Source organism: Periophthalmus magnuspinnatus, chromosome 5, assembly GCF_009829125.3.
Source record: "Periophthalmus magnuspinnatus isolate fPerMag1 chromosome 5, fPerMag1.2.pri, whole genome shotgun sequence".
NCBI lineage: Eukaryota > Metazoa > Chordata > Actinopteri > Gobiiformes > Gobiidae > Periophthalmus > Periophthalmus magnuspinnatus.
The window spans coordinates 15,695,113-15,711,195 of NC_047130.1; the positions used below are offsets into that span (position 1 = coordinate 15,695,113).

Sequence of the window (16,083 nt, forward strand, 5' to 3'; positions counted from 1 at the left end):
GTCCTGCTCCAGTCTTGGTTCAGTCTTGGTTCAGTTCGGGTCTAGTCCGGGTCTAGTCCGGGTCTAGTCCGGGTCTAGTCCGGGTCTAGTCCGGGTCTAGTCCGGGTCTAGTCCGGGTCTAGTCCTGGTTCGGTCATTGGTTTCTTCCTGAGCATCAGAATAGATTAGACATTTATGGTTTAGTGTGGGTTTACTCCTTGGTCAGACCTGTTTTAGTCCCTGGTTCAGTCCTGGTTCAGTCCTGGTTCAGTCCTGGTTCAGTCCTGGTTCAGTCCTGGTTCAGTCCAAACAGCAGTGTACTTCATGATGCAGTAACGTTAGATTCTGATCATGTTTTGTTTCTTGTTAGACAAAATAAACATTGAACTAAAAATCAACAAATAAATATTTTACTTCAGTGCAAAAGGCAATAAACCACTATTCAAACTTAAACTAAGACTCAAAACAGAAATGAGCTGCTCCATAGCGCCCCATAGTGTTAGGTTTCTATTTAAAGGTCCAATATGACACAAAACATACTCTTGTAGCTTTAATCCATGTTGTAATGCTGTTCCCTCCTCAAAAACAGACTTGGAGTTGTGTTTTGTTTCATTCACACATGTTTGAGTAACACTTTATTATTAGTCTGTTACATTTCCAAAGCTCAAAATGCTCTGTTCCACCTTGTGATGTCATGAAGTGGTAGTTTTCAAGTTAACAGCTCCTTTTACCTTTAGTTCAGTAGAGATTGGCAATTCCAGGACTGAAATCATCCAAATGATTCTAGTGAAGGTGTGTGGAATTTAAAAACACAGTGGAGCATATACAGTTTCCTTTATCACTATATGACATCACAAGGTGGAACAGTGCGTTTTCAATTTGAGAGAAGAACTCATTTGCGTGTAAAACATGTGTGAATGAAACAAAACACAACTCCAGGTCCAGTTGTGAGTAGAACAGAGATCAGACAATAGTCATATGGGCCTTTAAATCAGTCAAAACTTCATTACAAATTAAATTATTATCTCATTTTTCATGTTCTATAAATAAGTAATGCCGATTTTGCGCTAACTGTTTTTAACCATTTCGCTAAGACCCTTCAACAGATAATGTCGGTAAAGGAGTTGCGCAAAGCTTAGTCCATGAAAATTGTCATGTAAAGTCGTGGTTCTCAACTCATGGTGAAGGCGCTTTTGTTTGGTAGAATTTAAAGAGGGAGTATTTTACTTCTATGAGGTATTAAAGAGGAGGTATTTTACTTCTAAATATGTTATGTGTTACAGTTAATACCACATAGATCTCCATGTTTCCTTTTATTATTTTGAAAAGCCTATATTCGAAAAAGAAAGGTAAGAAAGGTTTTTGATGAGGGAACGACATTGGAACATGGCAGAAAGATAAAAGAAAATCTATTCTGTAGCCTATTTTTAATACCCCCTCTTTAAGTGTTTAAAACATTGCTTAGTTCTGGTTTGTCCCGGTGCTTAGTCCCGGTGCTTAGTCCCGGTGCTTAGTCCCGGTGCTTAGTCCCGGTGCTTAGTCCCGGTGCTTAGTCCCGGTGCTTAGTCCTATTATAGCCTAACCCTAACTCTATTTTTAAAAATAAATAAACTGGCAACTAAAAAATGTATATTTAGTGTTTTGTATCAAAGGTTTGAATTAGTTTTGATTTGGGGAAGAAGAACGCTCTGTTAGTGGAAATGTAACATTGTTTGCTAACCTAATCCACGTTGCGGGGTTAGCACTTGGGGTTAGCGACAGCCTTCATGTGCACTTACTGTAAACCAAATGCTTGTTGTATTTGCATTGGAGTGAGTTAGAAATAAACCTTATTAGACATCCTATTTTAAAACAGTGTCAGAAACAAAAAAAAAGCAGCTGCAAACTCGTCGTAGTAGTCCCCAATATTATTTTTGCCCGTTCTCAGCTCTGATTGGCCGAGGAGTTTGCATTTTCATCCAGTTGGGGCCAGGCTGTGACGTGTATCCGGGGCAGAGTTCCTTCCATGAGCCTCTCCATCCACAGCCCCAGTCTGTCGAGCTTATGATGCAGCTCTATACTGGTGGCTCTGGCAGACCCCCTCTTCGAGACGCCCTCCTCCCGCGAATGAGACCGGGATCGGGATTTGGAGCTGGACCTAGACCTGGATCTGGATTTTCGGGAGCACACTGAAGCATCGGAGAGGGAGGAGTCTGCGGATTGGTCTCCAGTGAAGACGGGTCTAAAGAGGCAGAAGTAGCGCTTGTGTCCGTTCAGAGCCAAAACGTGACCGGTGAAGTCCGAGTATTCCTCCTCTGGATCCAGATCATCGGAGCGAGCCGAGCGCAGCAGCGACGGCATCCAGCGGCCATGTTTGTCTGAGTTTAAGAAGGAGAAGTGAAGGGTCTGGGTTCTATAGAGAGGAAAGATATAGATTTAAAGAGGGCATATTAGGCATGATTTGTATTGTTATTATAAAAAGATTCTCTTGAGAACCTGTCATGGTTTAGAACTTAAAAACTAGTATCTAAACTAGAAAGACTAATTTTTCACAGGTATTGACACTAAAAAAGTCCCATTGACTGGACAGGAAATATTATCATCGTGGTATCAGGATCGGTATCAAGTATGCAGTCTGTTCCGTAGTATCTAAATTTTTGTATCTGGCAGCACTCCTATCCTCTCACAATAGAGACCTTGTTCCTAGAAGTGCAAACACTGAATTGGGGTTATGACGCCATCTACTGGTGGTAGGTGCAATTACTATTCAATAAACACTCAACAGCTAGAGTTAGCAACTTTTTCAACATGCTAACACAACCATGCAGATGCAATGAATGGGATTTGACTGCAGAAATGCTCAGATTTTGATTAATGGAGTTAAAAGCACAGGAAACGTCTGCACTTTTACCTCTAACATCACAAAACTGAATTTCAGTTTTGGAGGGAGGCGACTACGAGGGAGCAGACTTAAGTCATAAACAAAGCGAAATAAAACCCCAGATTTATTTTTGATGAGGGAACAGTGTTATAACATCAGCTCAAAAAAGTCCATTTTGCACATCTGTTATTTAAAGGGGATGTATGGAAGTCGATTACACCATGTTGTAACAGTGTTCCCTCGTCATTAGCTTATTCAAAGTTGTATTTTTACCCCTGCATGACTAATCGCAATCAAATCCAAATTACAACATGAATGGAGGCGATTAGCAAATTTCACATTTTTGAAGTTTTTAAACTCTTTCCTTCACAAAAAACAAAATAACTAAATAAATAGTCTTATTCTACATAAAAACTGCTAACCCTTTTGGATGTGTTCAGTCTTTTTGAACTCTATTTTTAAAACATAAATCGCCAAATTTAATCTCAACTACAATAATCATGTGGATGACTGCGAGTCAACCACATGGAGTTCAACAATATCACAGAGCCATTTTAACAATAAAAGATTTAGAATAAAATCTATCATGACAGGCCTGTGCACACATTTTTTTAAACATGAGTGGTATTCTCCTGGATTTTACCCAGAGAAGGAGAAGACTTCTTTGGCAAACTTCCGTAGCAGAACGTTCTTGGAAGCATCAGACAGAACCAGGACCACGTTTATGTGGCCGGGTCTGAGCCGCACCAAGTTACTGATGTAAGTGACATCTGTGAGCTCCGTCACCTCCACAAAGTCCTTCTTAGGAGGACGGCTGAGAAGAGACAGAGACAGAGAGAGGAAACAGAGACAGGGTTAGGTTTACATACACATCAATAAGAGAATATTAAAGGTCCATATGACTCTATTCTCTGATCTGTGCTAATGTTATTCCCTCATCACAAACAGACCTGGAGTTGTGTTTTGTTTCATTCACACACGTTTAACACACAAACCCTGCATATTTAGGCTGAGTTCTTCTCTCAAGCTGAAAACACTCTGTTCCACCTTGTGATGTCATCATGTGGTAATACAGGAAGTGCTCTACTGTGTTTTTAAACTCCATACACCTTCACTAGAATCATTTGGATCATTTCAGCTCTGGAATTGCCAATCTCTACTGAACTAAAGGTAAAAGGAGCTGTTAACATGAAAATTACCACTTCATGACATCACAAGGTAGAACAGAGCATTTTGAGCTTTGGAGATTTAGACAGACTAATAATAATGTGTTGCTCAAACATGTGTGAATGAAACAAAACATAACTCCAGGTCTGTTTTTGAGGAGGGAACAGAGTCAGTTTTGTGTAATATGGGACTTTTGTTATTCTTTTATAGACTGGATGTTTTCAGTCCTTACATATTTTAGACTTTTTTTTACTTTTACTTGAGTAATAGTTTTGATATTTTTTTGTACTTGTACCAGAGAAACATTAGTTCATCTGTATATATTCTGTCTGATGTTATAGTGGACTCACCTGGACGTGCTGCCTCTGTCCCCTGTGTCCTCTGGGGAAGGAGGCTGCTCTTTGGGCTTTGGTTTCTGGGGTTTGTTCTCCCCGGGCTCACTGTGGGAAGGACAAGGAGCCATATAAACTTACTTTACATGTTAATATGAAAAGGTTTAAATATGTATAAATGTAATGAACCGACCTGAAGGCCTGAATAATGACGGTGCCAAACAGAATGAACAAAGCAGAGAAGATCAGGGACAGGATCGGCATCATCTCTCTCCTGAAGAAGAGACGCAACGAGGAGATGGAGAAATACTGTTAACTATTAATACTATAACTACATACTCTCAGTGAGACCATTTTTGATTTGAGTTTATGTAGTGACATTTCTGAGTCTTCCATTCACACACACATTCATACACCAATGTACGCAGACATTGGTCAAGAGTGTGATTTGAACCACCAACTTTCAGATCAGTGGACAAACACTCTACCAACTGAGCCACTGTCGCTCACGCTCACTTTTTTTTCCCTTTGTGATTGGAATGGCCAATGGAGGAGACATGTCTTGCCCAAGGACACAACAACAGTATGTGCTTGAGTACAAAAATAATACATATTTAAGATTTTGTCATTTCTACTTCGACTTGGTTTGTACGGATGTCCACAATCATCCGTGATTCATAGAACCGCAGTTACATTATTAGCTTTCATTCTATGCATTCTATTTCTATGTTCTATGTCGTTCTGTGTTTTCATTTAATGCCAAAGCATTTTAGAGTCTTACCAGTTTGAGTACAGCAGATCGTCATAGACTTGAATGAAGTAATCGTACGCAGCATTTAACCAGCGGATAATGAAAATCTGAAATGAAAAATATGACAAAAACTATTGAAGCTGCATTGCACAATTTTCTATGGCGTCCTCCAGGTAACTTAGTGGGATTTCTTTTTTTTTTTATTATACATTATATATAACATAAAACATTTATGCAAAGACCCTTCCACTTCTGGGTCACTGTGATTTCAACAGCTGAGAATAAACGAGGAAATTAAATTTACTTATTTAGGCTTAAAATCAAAGACACATGATGCATTAGGCAGTAGACCCGGTGTCACACTGAAGGAGAGTCTGAAGAGAATGTAATGACCGCAGACTGTAAAAAAGCTCATCAAGGCTAGAGCAGTTATAGGGGCCAATTTGGAGCCGAGTTACATATTTGGAATTCTGACTGGGAGTATCATAGCAACCAAAGAGCCAATTAGGAGCGAGGCCGACTAAGATAACTCCCCTTCCCGCCCGCATCTCTGGTTTAACACAGAGCAGCCACGCTGTAAATTAAACCTCGAGGAAAGAAGGCACGTGATTTGTCCGTTATTACCGTATTTTACGGACTATAAGTGTCATTTTTTTCATGGTTTGGCCAGGGGTGCGACTTATACTCAGATGCAACTTATATGTGAAATTATTAAAATGTAGAATTTCTCATCTTCGTTACTGTCACACTGAAGACCGCGTGAGGGCGCTCTAGACTTGTGACCAGTATGACAGCCACGTGGAAGAGGAAGAGTCGCTTCATCTACCTCCTGAGCAGGTGGAGTTGTTCAGAAGTGACACCGAGGATGAAGAATTCAATGGATTTAGTGAGATCCAGAGAAAACTTGTTAGCTTGTTTTTTATGCTTTAGTTATCTGATTAACTGTTACTATCTTAAGTTAACATATCAGACATGTACTAAGTTCTGTCTATGCTTCATAGCTTCATATAAATGTGTTATGTTAGCGTGCTATTGTGCTATTCAGCCTGTTGTTCTCTATTTTACTATTATTATAACTTGCCTTTAAAGACAAAATATCTGTTCTTGGTCTCAGATTTTGTAAAATAAATTCCCCCAAAAATGTGACTTATAGTCCAGTGCGACTTGGATATGTTTTTTCCTCATTATTACGCATTTTTTCGCTGGTGCAACTTATACTCCCGAGCGACTAGTCTGGTAATGTTCGTATCTTAAGTTATGGACACAATAGTAAAATAAAAATATCAGGATCACATAGAGTGGGCTAATACGATCATTTTAAGACCAAAACCTAACCTAACAAAGCAGCTCTGCCTGTGAACAAGTCTCTCCATGGCCTAGCACCAAAGTACATCTCTGACATGTCAGTGCCATATGAACCATCTCACACTCTGAGCACCAGCAGGCTGGTCCCTGAAGTCCTCAGAGTCAGGACTAAACATGGAGAATCAGCGTTACAGTTTTATGCAACTAAAACCTGGAACAATCTTCCTGAAGATGTGAGACAGGCCTCTACTTGACAATATTTAAATCCAGGCTCAAAACAGTTCTGTTTAGCTGTACATACGACTGAAAGGTTTTTATTCTGCACTCTTCTGTTTTAATGTAAATTTTATGATTATTTGTTTTGATTTGTGTGACTTAATATCCTTCTTACTCTGTAAAGCACTTTGAATTACTTTGTGTACAAACTGTGCTATAAAAATAAACTTGCCTTTCCATTTACATATACAGTATATGAGTATGACAGATCCAACCATCGCACCAACATTTAATTTTTACGACACCAGTACTGAATCTTTCTTTTAGATCAATGCAAAGCCAAATTTAGCTAAGATTATAATACAGTTACATGAGCACAAAAATAAACCCCGCCCCCCTCTCACCGGCGCCATCTCATTGTTCAGCTGTGGTAGCGTTGCGTCAGAGCTCAGGTACGATGGGTCTTTTTGGAGGAGTTCGATTTCTCCGTGTAGTCTAAATTTATCCTCCTCACTCCCATTCCATCCTCCACTGAGCGAGCGGAACAGCACTTTACCTGCCTGCGTACGGCGCTCCAAGATCACCACCTGTTTGAACAGCACAGGGTTTAATATAGAGCCTCACGAAGCGTTTTACTCTGTAATGTGAGGAGCACAATGTGATATAGGAATCTGATAGTTTTGTTTCTAATATTAAATAAATATTGTCCTGATTTAGCTCTGGTATCAGTAAAATCAGTATTTCACTTGATTTTTTTTAAGCATATCTTTTTAACTTTGTGCATGCCCTTATTTGTATTTGTATTTATTCAGTGCGTTTATGTTGCACTTTTTCACCGAAGCAAGTTCCTAGTTTGTGAACTGTGTTCACAGACTATGGCAATAAAAGTCTTCCGATTCTGATTCTGGTTCATCCCCAGTTCATCCCCGGTTCATCCCCAGTTCAGCCTCGGTTCATCCCCAGTTCAGCCTCGGTTCAGCCTCGGTTCAGTATGTCCTGTATTTTAAAACACAGGACATACATTTGGCTGTAAAATAGTTTAAAAAGGACCAAAATCAACAGATCAGAGACAGAAGTGTCTCACCATCAGAGGAGCAAAGACCCAAAGCCCTGAACAATTTGAACAATCTGTTTTCTGTCCCTGGAGATGAAACTGGGTCAGGACATTTCCTCCTTCAATTTGTTGGTTCTTGGCTCAATTTCACTCAAATACAACTGAATATTTTTGAGTGCTCTGGTGTTTTGGTTAATACACTGATACAGAGGGGATAAACAGAGAGATAAACAACAGCCTCTTTAACCACTGACACTTAATGGGCCCATGTTATGCTATTCTCTGATCTCTCTTCTAATGTTCTTTCCTCATCACAAACAGACCTGGAGTTGTGTTTTGTTTCATTCACACATGTTTAACACACAAACCTGCATATTTAGGCTGAGTTCTTCTCTCAAACTGAAAACTACACACACCTTCACTAGAATCATTTGGATCATTTTAAATTTCAGCCCTGGAATTACCATTCTCTACTTGACTAAATGTAAAAAGAGCTGTTAACTTGAAAACTACCACTTCATGACATCACAAGGTGGAACAGAGCATTTTGAGCTTTGGAGATGTAGACAGACTAATAATAAAGTGTTACTCAAACATGTGTGAATGAAACAAAATACAACTCCAGGTCTGTTTTTGAGGAGGAGGAGGAGCATTAAAGGATGGATTAAAGCTCACAGGGGTAAGTTTTGTGTAATATCGGGCCTTTCACTGGACCTACAACTATATAAATATTGACCACAGGCACTATCCCATCAAAACAAGTCAGATTTAGAAAAACATGATGCATTTTAAACTACACTATCTAATTGAAGACCTAAAAGAGGATCAAACTGGACCAGATGCAAACAGCCTCATTTGCCTGTGCCTTTCGTGTTTGCATGTTAGTTTTGTGTTGTGGTGTTACCTGAGGGGAGAGCGTCGCTTGATTCCGCAGCAGGGCCTGGCACAGAGGCTGCTGGTGTCTTTGGTAAACATACGCAAACCGAAGAACGTCCTTTCGATTTGCCACTGCAAAATCCAAAAACGCTTTGTTCCCTGAGACAAAAGACTCATCCTGGTCTGTGATGAGCAGAACACAGAACCTGCAGAGGAAAAAGAGCGGGAGTGTGATAAGTAAATGTACATAAAACTATATATGGCTTTATATGCTAGAACTTTGTTAGGGCTGCAAGAATATCGCAAATCTAAATCGTAATTTAATTGGGGCAGTTAGCAAAGTGCCATAATTTCCTTCACAAACCACAAAATCTCCTTATTCTGCATGTGTGTCAGATGCCCTCTCTGTCTCTCCATGGGGTATTATTCTGCATAAAAACTGCTCATCCTGTAGTTTTGATCTGTACAAATGTGCTCTTTTTGTATTAGTTTCTCAGCTCAGTGTCAGTCTTTTTCTCAGTTCATCTGGACATGTTTAAAATGTTAATGTTTATCAGAAAAATCACAACTGGATAGTTTTGCCAAATTGTGCAGCCCTAAACTCTATAATATGATATAAACAGCCTGAAGAGATCATTTTAACACATTCTGAACATCCTAATTATTCACCATGGTGAGTTTATAAGCACATTTCACAACTCTCAGAGACCAGAATGGAATCTTGCCATTACAGTAATGCTAACAAACATTAGCATGCAACAACACATTGCCTGGTTCAAGGAAGATAAAAAAGCTTTCTAAGTAGATGCAGATACCACACAGTGATCTAATTTTAACCCTTAGAGCTGCCATTATAACCGGGTACAGCCACTTTAAGTCTATATTTTAATGATTATTCATTTTATTAATATAAATAAACCAAAAGGTAAAATGTGTTTTTTATTTTTTCTTCATTAAAAGTGACTTGTGTGAATGCTTTCTGCCTCTCCTGTAAAGTTGAATATTCATTTCTCTCTAATCATAAAGTGTAAAGTCGTACTTCCTGCGTCGGTGGAACTGCTTTATGGGGCAGAGCTCGTCAAAAAGCTGCTGATTCACGAGACGAGGAACGTGGAGGAATTTGTTATTAGAAACAAACTCATCCATGATCTGTTTCTTCATCCCGCGAGCCTGAAACATACAGAGAAACATATAAACATCTAGAGAACAGGGAAACAGTGACTCTTCGCCATGAATGGACTGACATGAGACCGCTGGTATTTTCCTTGTTTAATTAAATAATTTGAAATATTACAATAATGTGTTTGTCCACTGATCTGAAGGTTGGTGGTTCAATTCCCGCCTTTGACATAAACATCAATGGTCAGCCACAAGTTGGCAGTGCGATTCCAGCTCCCACAGATGAATGCTGTCATTGTGTTCTTGGGCAAGACACTTAACCCACCTTGCCCACTGGTGTACGAATGTGTGTGTGAATGGGTGAGTGGTCCTTAATGTAAAGTGAGTACAGAGCACATATGCATGGATTTTGTGGCGTTCTTTTCCTTTTAAGCATTTGGTCACCTTGGAATTAGAATTTCACGTTTTATAAATTATGAAGCCAACTGTGGGCACTGCTCTGTATGGAACTCTGTTACTCAAGTTAATCTTTAATCTTTTGTTTCAACACAATCTGACCATAAAGAGCTGACTTATCTGAACTCCCAACAGATGAGCTGATTTGTGCTGTTAAACAAGCCCCTCTCAAATAACATTGCAGTCACAAGCTAGCTAGCATTAGCATTAGCATTAGCCAACAGTTTTTCAGTGAGTCACTGTAACCTTTTGTGTAAAATCAAACTCCTTAACAGGACCATGAATGCTCAGATTGACCACAGGCTCCTAGAAATGAGCTGTTTAAATCCATTTTGTATTTTTTCTTGAGTTTTCAGATTGATTATCTTAAAACTTATATGTGTGTGTATTGTGTCACCATGATAACTGCTGAACATTCCGCCATAGACATACACACAGAACCCTCCAGCTTGATGTCTCTGCAGAAAATCAGTTGCGACAGAATCCATTTTTCAAGGGGATATTGCACAGTGACATTTGGATATTGTTACATTCCAGGCCACCATTTTGTTTTTCTACCAGCAGTTGTAATAATTCACACATAAATTGTTACCTGTATGATGTCCACAGGGTTCTGGACGTCCTCTTTGAACAGCAGCATGGTCGGAGCGTACGTGTTGATATTAAACTGACGCAGCAGACGAGTGTTGTGGGTCCCGCCCTGATCCACGTATCCAAAACGCACATGGTCTCTGAAGGAAAACGCCGTCAGCTGGATAAAAGTGAAAGTGACATTGGGAATCAGAATGAATCAAACATACTCTGATGAACTGTACTGTTGATATAGTGTTGATTTGAACGTGTTTAGTGTTAGTGTCAGGGCTTTTCAAGGCAATTTTCCTAAGGGACAGGTTTGTCAGAGGGACATTGGCTCTGGGGCAAACACGACACCACTTTAAAGACAACAGCGTCACTCTACATCATCTACATCTGTTTCAATAAAGATACAACAGCAACTAATAGATTTTTGTGAACAATAAAATAGAAAAAGCTGAACCAGTTTTACTCTGCCAATCCAGAAGAGAAGCAGCATTAAACTAGACCGGGTCTAGACCAGGACTAAACTAGGATTAAACCAGGACCAAACCAGGACCAAACCAGGACCAAACCAGGACCAAACCAGGTCTAAATCAAGAGGAAACCAGGACTAAACCAGGACTAAACCGGATCTAAACCAGGTCTAAAGCAGGTCCATATCAGAACTAAACTAGTACTAGTAGCTGAGATCATTTGGAGGGGGTTATTCTGGCCTGGTCCATGTGTTGTACCTTATAAAGCAGGGGGACCACAGGGACCTGGTCAAACAGCAGGACACTGGGTTTGTTCTCGTCCTGCCAGGCGTCCAGGAACCACTCGTAGTTACTGTCAGAGATCTGCAAAACACAAATAAGATTAATACTGAGCTTACCTGCACTCAAGCTGAATCACTGAGTTAGATTAGCAAAAAACTCCTTTCACTACAAACATGTTCTGAAATACATGAGATTCTTGGACTAGCAGTTCAGATTTCAGTCTCAAATGTAAAAATGAGCAAATACATCTGAGAGAAGACAAAATCTGAACAGCTAAATTAGTTCAAGAATCCCTTTTCAGAACATGTTTGTAGAGGTCTAAACCAGTTATTCTTAACCATAGAGCCCGGGCACACAGTAGGGCCATGAGCACCTCCTTCAGGACCCGAGAGTCAGTAGAATATAATGCATGTAATATGAGAGTGGGCAAAGACCACTCACTTTGTACAGAAATGTCAGGCCTCGAAATCGAAAAGGTCAAGAACCACTGGTCTTAACTACAGGGTTAGTGGCTTTTACACTGAATAAGACCTCATGGAGACACAGGGAGGGCATCTGACACACAGGGACTTCTAGGTTTCAAATAGGACAATTGTCTGACTAAATAAGTACTTTTGCGTTCACCTTTCTGATGTGCTAGATGCCATTACATCATATTAAAGTATAAACAGTTATAGAGAGGGATTAGCATGTTGACCTTGTGCACAAGTTTGTTTGGGAGCAGGTCCTCGATGAACTGTCTGAGGTGTTCTTTGACCACAGCCTGATGGAAGAACGACACTCGGCCGTTGATGAGGCCGATGATGGAGGGGGCGCGGTGGGCTCCGAGCTGAGTCGACAATCTCCGCTCATATCCCAGGTCTATAATGCCAAAGCCCACACCTGGAAGAGACAGAGATGCAGAGGTTTAAGATGAGACAGTTTAAAAGAACAGGAACACACCTGCAAGAGACGGAGATACAGACGAGACAGTTTAAAAGGTCTGTGTGAGGAGGAGACATGCTCAGCTGTGTATAAAAGTCTAAGTTAAGGCTACATTTACAGTTGGTCTTTTTAGTCCCCAGTTTAGTCCCACGGTTTAGTCCCTCGTTTAGTCCCCCGGTTTAGTCCCTCGTTTAGTTCTGGTCCATATTCTGTGGTTAATACAGTCCCTAATCTTTTTTATATATTTATATATATATATATATATATATATATATATATATATATATATATATATATATATATATATATATATATATATATATATATATAAAAACACCCTAAAATAAAAACATGTATAAAATGTAACTTGTTTTATTTATTTTACATTATAATATAATAAATATATTTCATTTTTTGTTGGTTCATTTAAATAGGGACGTGTTAAGTCCAACAATAACACTGTTGATTTCAGCAGTTTAAAATGCATCTGTTTAACATCTGTCACTGATGAATAATTGATGACCTTTGACCTCAGCCTCTGAACGGAGCACAGCTGAAGACAGGAAGTGTTCTCTCTCGCTCTGTCCTCTCTCCATCCATCCCTCTCCTTTTCTCCCTCCTCACCCAGTGGTTCCAGTTCATCTGTGGTCCATTCTCACCTCACTCCCTCCATCCCTCCCTTATCACTCCTGTCTCTCTCTCCTCACTCTCAGTTCTTACCCAGAGGCTCCAGCTCCTCCACGGTCTCCTTCCACACTGGTTGGATGTGCACACAGGCAAAGCACCACTCTGAGATCACTTTGATGAGGTAGGGCCTCTTAAAACTGTCTGGAAGAACCTCACTGTTGAACTGGGTGTGATGGAGGAGGTATTTACTGTCGGCAAACTCACGAGACCTGAGACAAGAGAGAAAAGAGAGAGAATAGAGACAGAAAAGAGAGAGCAGAGAGAGAGGACAGAGAGAGAGAGGATAGAGAGAAAAGAGACAGAAAAGAGAGAGAAAAGAGACAGAAAAGAGAGAGAATAGAGACAGAAAAGAGAGAGAATAGAGACAGAAAAGAGAGAGAGAGAGAAATGAGAGAGAGGACAGAGAGAGAAGAAAGAGAAAAGAGAGAGAACAGAGAGAGAGAGAGAGAGCAGGTCATAATCAGAGTACAGATTTGTGGGTGTAGAACAGGACTATGGGGGACACTGGTGGGAGATGGATGTGTCTATTTCATTGTAATAAGAACAAAAATCTGCAGTATGTTTGTTAAGAAGAGCTCAGTTTTATTAGATCAGGAACAAAACTATGAATCTCATAAAAACGATCATGATTATGTCTCATTATTAAGTAAATAAATCGACTGATATGTTTTTTTTCTCACCCCGCACACCAAATGTTTAGAATCAAGAGAAAAAGAGAGGCGATAAACTCTGCCGATATTTTGTGCCTGATATGTGAGGCTGATGCTGAGCATTTTCCTCAAATAATGTAATTTTATTTTATTTATTATTTATTTATTTATTTATTTGAAGGACAGTGTGCAGATACATTAAAAAGATGGCTGCCCCAGATTTAGCAAAATGCTAATTTCCAATCAATGGAAATCAATTATCAATGAATTGATAATTATTTTGTATTATTTTGTAATGACACTACCACATGATATCACAAAGTGGAACAGAATGTTTTCTGTTTGAAAGAAGAACTCAGCCTAAATGTGTGAATGAAACAAAATACAACTCCAGGTTTGTTTGTGATGAGGAAACAACATTAGAACACAGATCAGAGAATAGTGTAATACGGGGCCTTTAAACTACACAGAGAATAAATGTCCACCCTCTGACCACAGGGATGTGAATAACTGCACAATGACATAAGCTCTGCTTTCAGAGTAAAACATCTGCATTTTCCATAATGTTCTTTAAAGCATCATTGTTACCGTGGGAACTGGAAGAATGACTCATCGAAATAGAAGCTGTGGTGGAAGCTCCTGAAGCCGTGGTGCTGAGACTGACCGAACGGCTGGTTCTCGTCCATCTGCCCGTAACGGTCAAAGTTTGCTCTGCGCTCCTCATTGGACAGGATCTGGAACAACACAAGACAAACATATTATTACGACTATTCTGCAAACAAACTGCAAACCCTGTTGTTTAAACCTCTACAAACATGTACTGAAATGTCCCAGTGTGTCAGATGCCCTCCCTCCATGGGGTCATATTCTGTAAAAACTTTTTTGTTTGTCAGTTTAGATTTTAGTCTTTTTGTTTGGATAAACTAACAAATGTCAACATTTGTTAATTTTATGTGTTTTAATGTATTTTTTTCTGAATAAAGATAGAAACTGAAACCTTTATGACACGTTTAGATACATATGCTGTACACAGTAGAAGGCATTTATATAAAAGTTATTTGACTTGCAGAAAAGAAAATGAAACAAAGTGAAACATTGTTATGAGTCATTCCAAAGGTTGCTTGTGTGTTAAATGCTTGCAGCTTTTTAATATAAGTGTGTATGATATTACACTGTTAGTCGTACCTCATAAGACTTAGAAACCTTGATAAACATGTCTTCAGCTGATGGGTCCTTATTCTTGTCTGGATGCCTGAAAAGGACAAAAAGCACAACCAAAACAAACATGTTAAATACGTATCTAAAGCTATTTCTATTTGGACATGAACTGCAGCCGACATAATAGTGTTGTCAACTCACTTCTGATACTAACAAATAGACTCAATACCTTTAGAAAATAGAATGTGCTGTTCCACATTAAATGTTGATACTTTGTGTTATACTCCAATGTGTCGTTATATCTGTGTAATCCCCCAGTGTCCAGTAGGTTCATAGTGGTCCATGGTCCTGGTTTAGTCCTGGTTTGGTCCAGTAATGTTCATAGTGGTCCATGGGTGTATTCTAGTCTATGCGTCTTATACTTGTGAAAGATGCAGCTCAACATCATTATAAACAGATTCAGGAAAGGTTCATTTCTGCCAAAGGACTTTTTTAGTATCGATACCTGTGAAACTTGAGGATCTAGTTTTGATACTAAAATTAGTATCTGATTTTTGATACTTTTGACAACACTGCTGCCTAATTATTAAGCAATATCTAATGGGTGTCCATTTATTATTAAGAGGCTACTACAGAAAATCACCCTACAAATTATAGTAAAAGGAAAGAGAAACCAGCTGTAAATGTGTTGTGTACATGTTCTGGTGACAGTGGCCTGCAGCAGATGCCTCATCACTCCTTGGCGAGGGTCTCGTACTCACCATTCCTTGGCGAGGGTCTTGTAAGCCTTCTTGATTTCAGGTTGACTCGCTCTTCTACTCACTCCTAGTATCTTATACGGATCAAACTCAGCCGATTCTACCATCCACGGCCACAAAATGAGTAAAAATAAACAAAACCGCAGTGATAATGTCCATTGAACTCGCTCTTGCCTCCTGCCTGTCATCGCTCCTCTGAAGCAGCAGCTAACGGCGTTAGCAACAGCAACCGGCTCAAATTCACACAAAAAGCGATTTATTTTTGGCTGATAGATTAAGTTATAAGCGTTGACATGTTCGTAGTGAATGTTCAGGTTAGATATGTATGAAAATGCAAATTGTCATCGTTGTATTTGCAGAAGCTAAGGTGAATTTAAACCTCTAGCTACGAGTCATGAGCGCGTGAGGTACAGCACAGAACATACACTTCCGGGTATCAAAATAAAACATTTCGTAAGGT

At 39.5% G+C, this 16,083-nt stretch overlaps 1 protein-coding gene across 1 annotated transcript; it reads right to left on the reverse strand.

The window, feature by feature from the left end:
• Window positions 1–85: 85 nt before the first annotated feature.
• On the reverse strand, window positions 86–15,910 carry dnajc16l (DnaJ (Hsp40) homolog, subfamily C, member 16 like). The gene is made up of 15 exons (XM_033966549.2): window positions 15,627–15,910; window positions 14,893–14,959; window positions 14,296–14,441; window positions 13,091–13,266; window positions 12,144–12,328; window positions 11,423–11,527; window positions 10,708–10,866; window positions 9,580–9,710; window positions 8,569–8,746; window positions 7,015–7,197; window positions 5,120–5,196; window positions 4,532–4,612; window positions 4,357–4,446; window positions 3,483–3,653; window positions 86–2,371 (listed from the first exon to the last, which is right to left on the reverse strand). Exons 1-15 carry the CDS (start codon window positions 15,809–15,811, stop codon window positions 1,903–1,905), a joined length of 2,403 nt encoding a protein of 800 aa, XP_033822440.1. The 5' UTR covers window positions 15,812–15,910; the 3' UTR covers window positions 86–1,902.
• Window positions 15,911–16,083: the final 173 nt, after the last annotated feature.

Bases quoted from the DNA above. Each gene is read 5' to 3' on its own strand.
- dnajc16l (XM_033966549.2), bottom strand. From the start codon at position 15,811: ATGACAGGCAGGAGGCAAGAGCGAGTTCAATGGACATTATCACTGCGG. The intron at 9,711-10,707 runs GTAACAATTTAT...TGTATGTTTCAG, and splicing joins ACCCTGTGGACATCATACAG to GCTCGCGGGATGAAGAAACA. The intron at 5,197-7,014 runs GTGAGAGGGGGG...TTTTCATTTCAG, and splicing joins TGAACAATGAGATGGCGCCG to ATTTTCATTATCCGCTGGTT.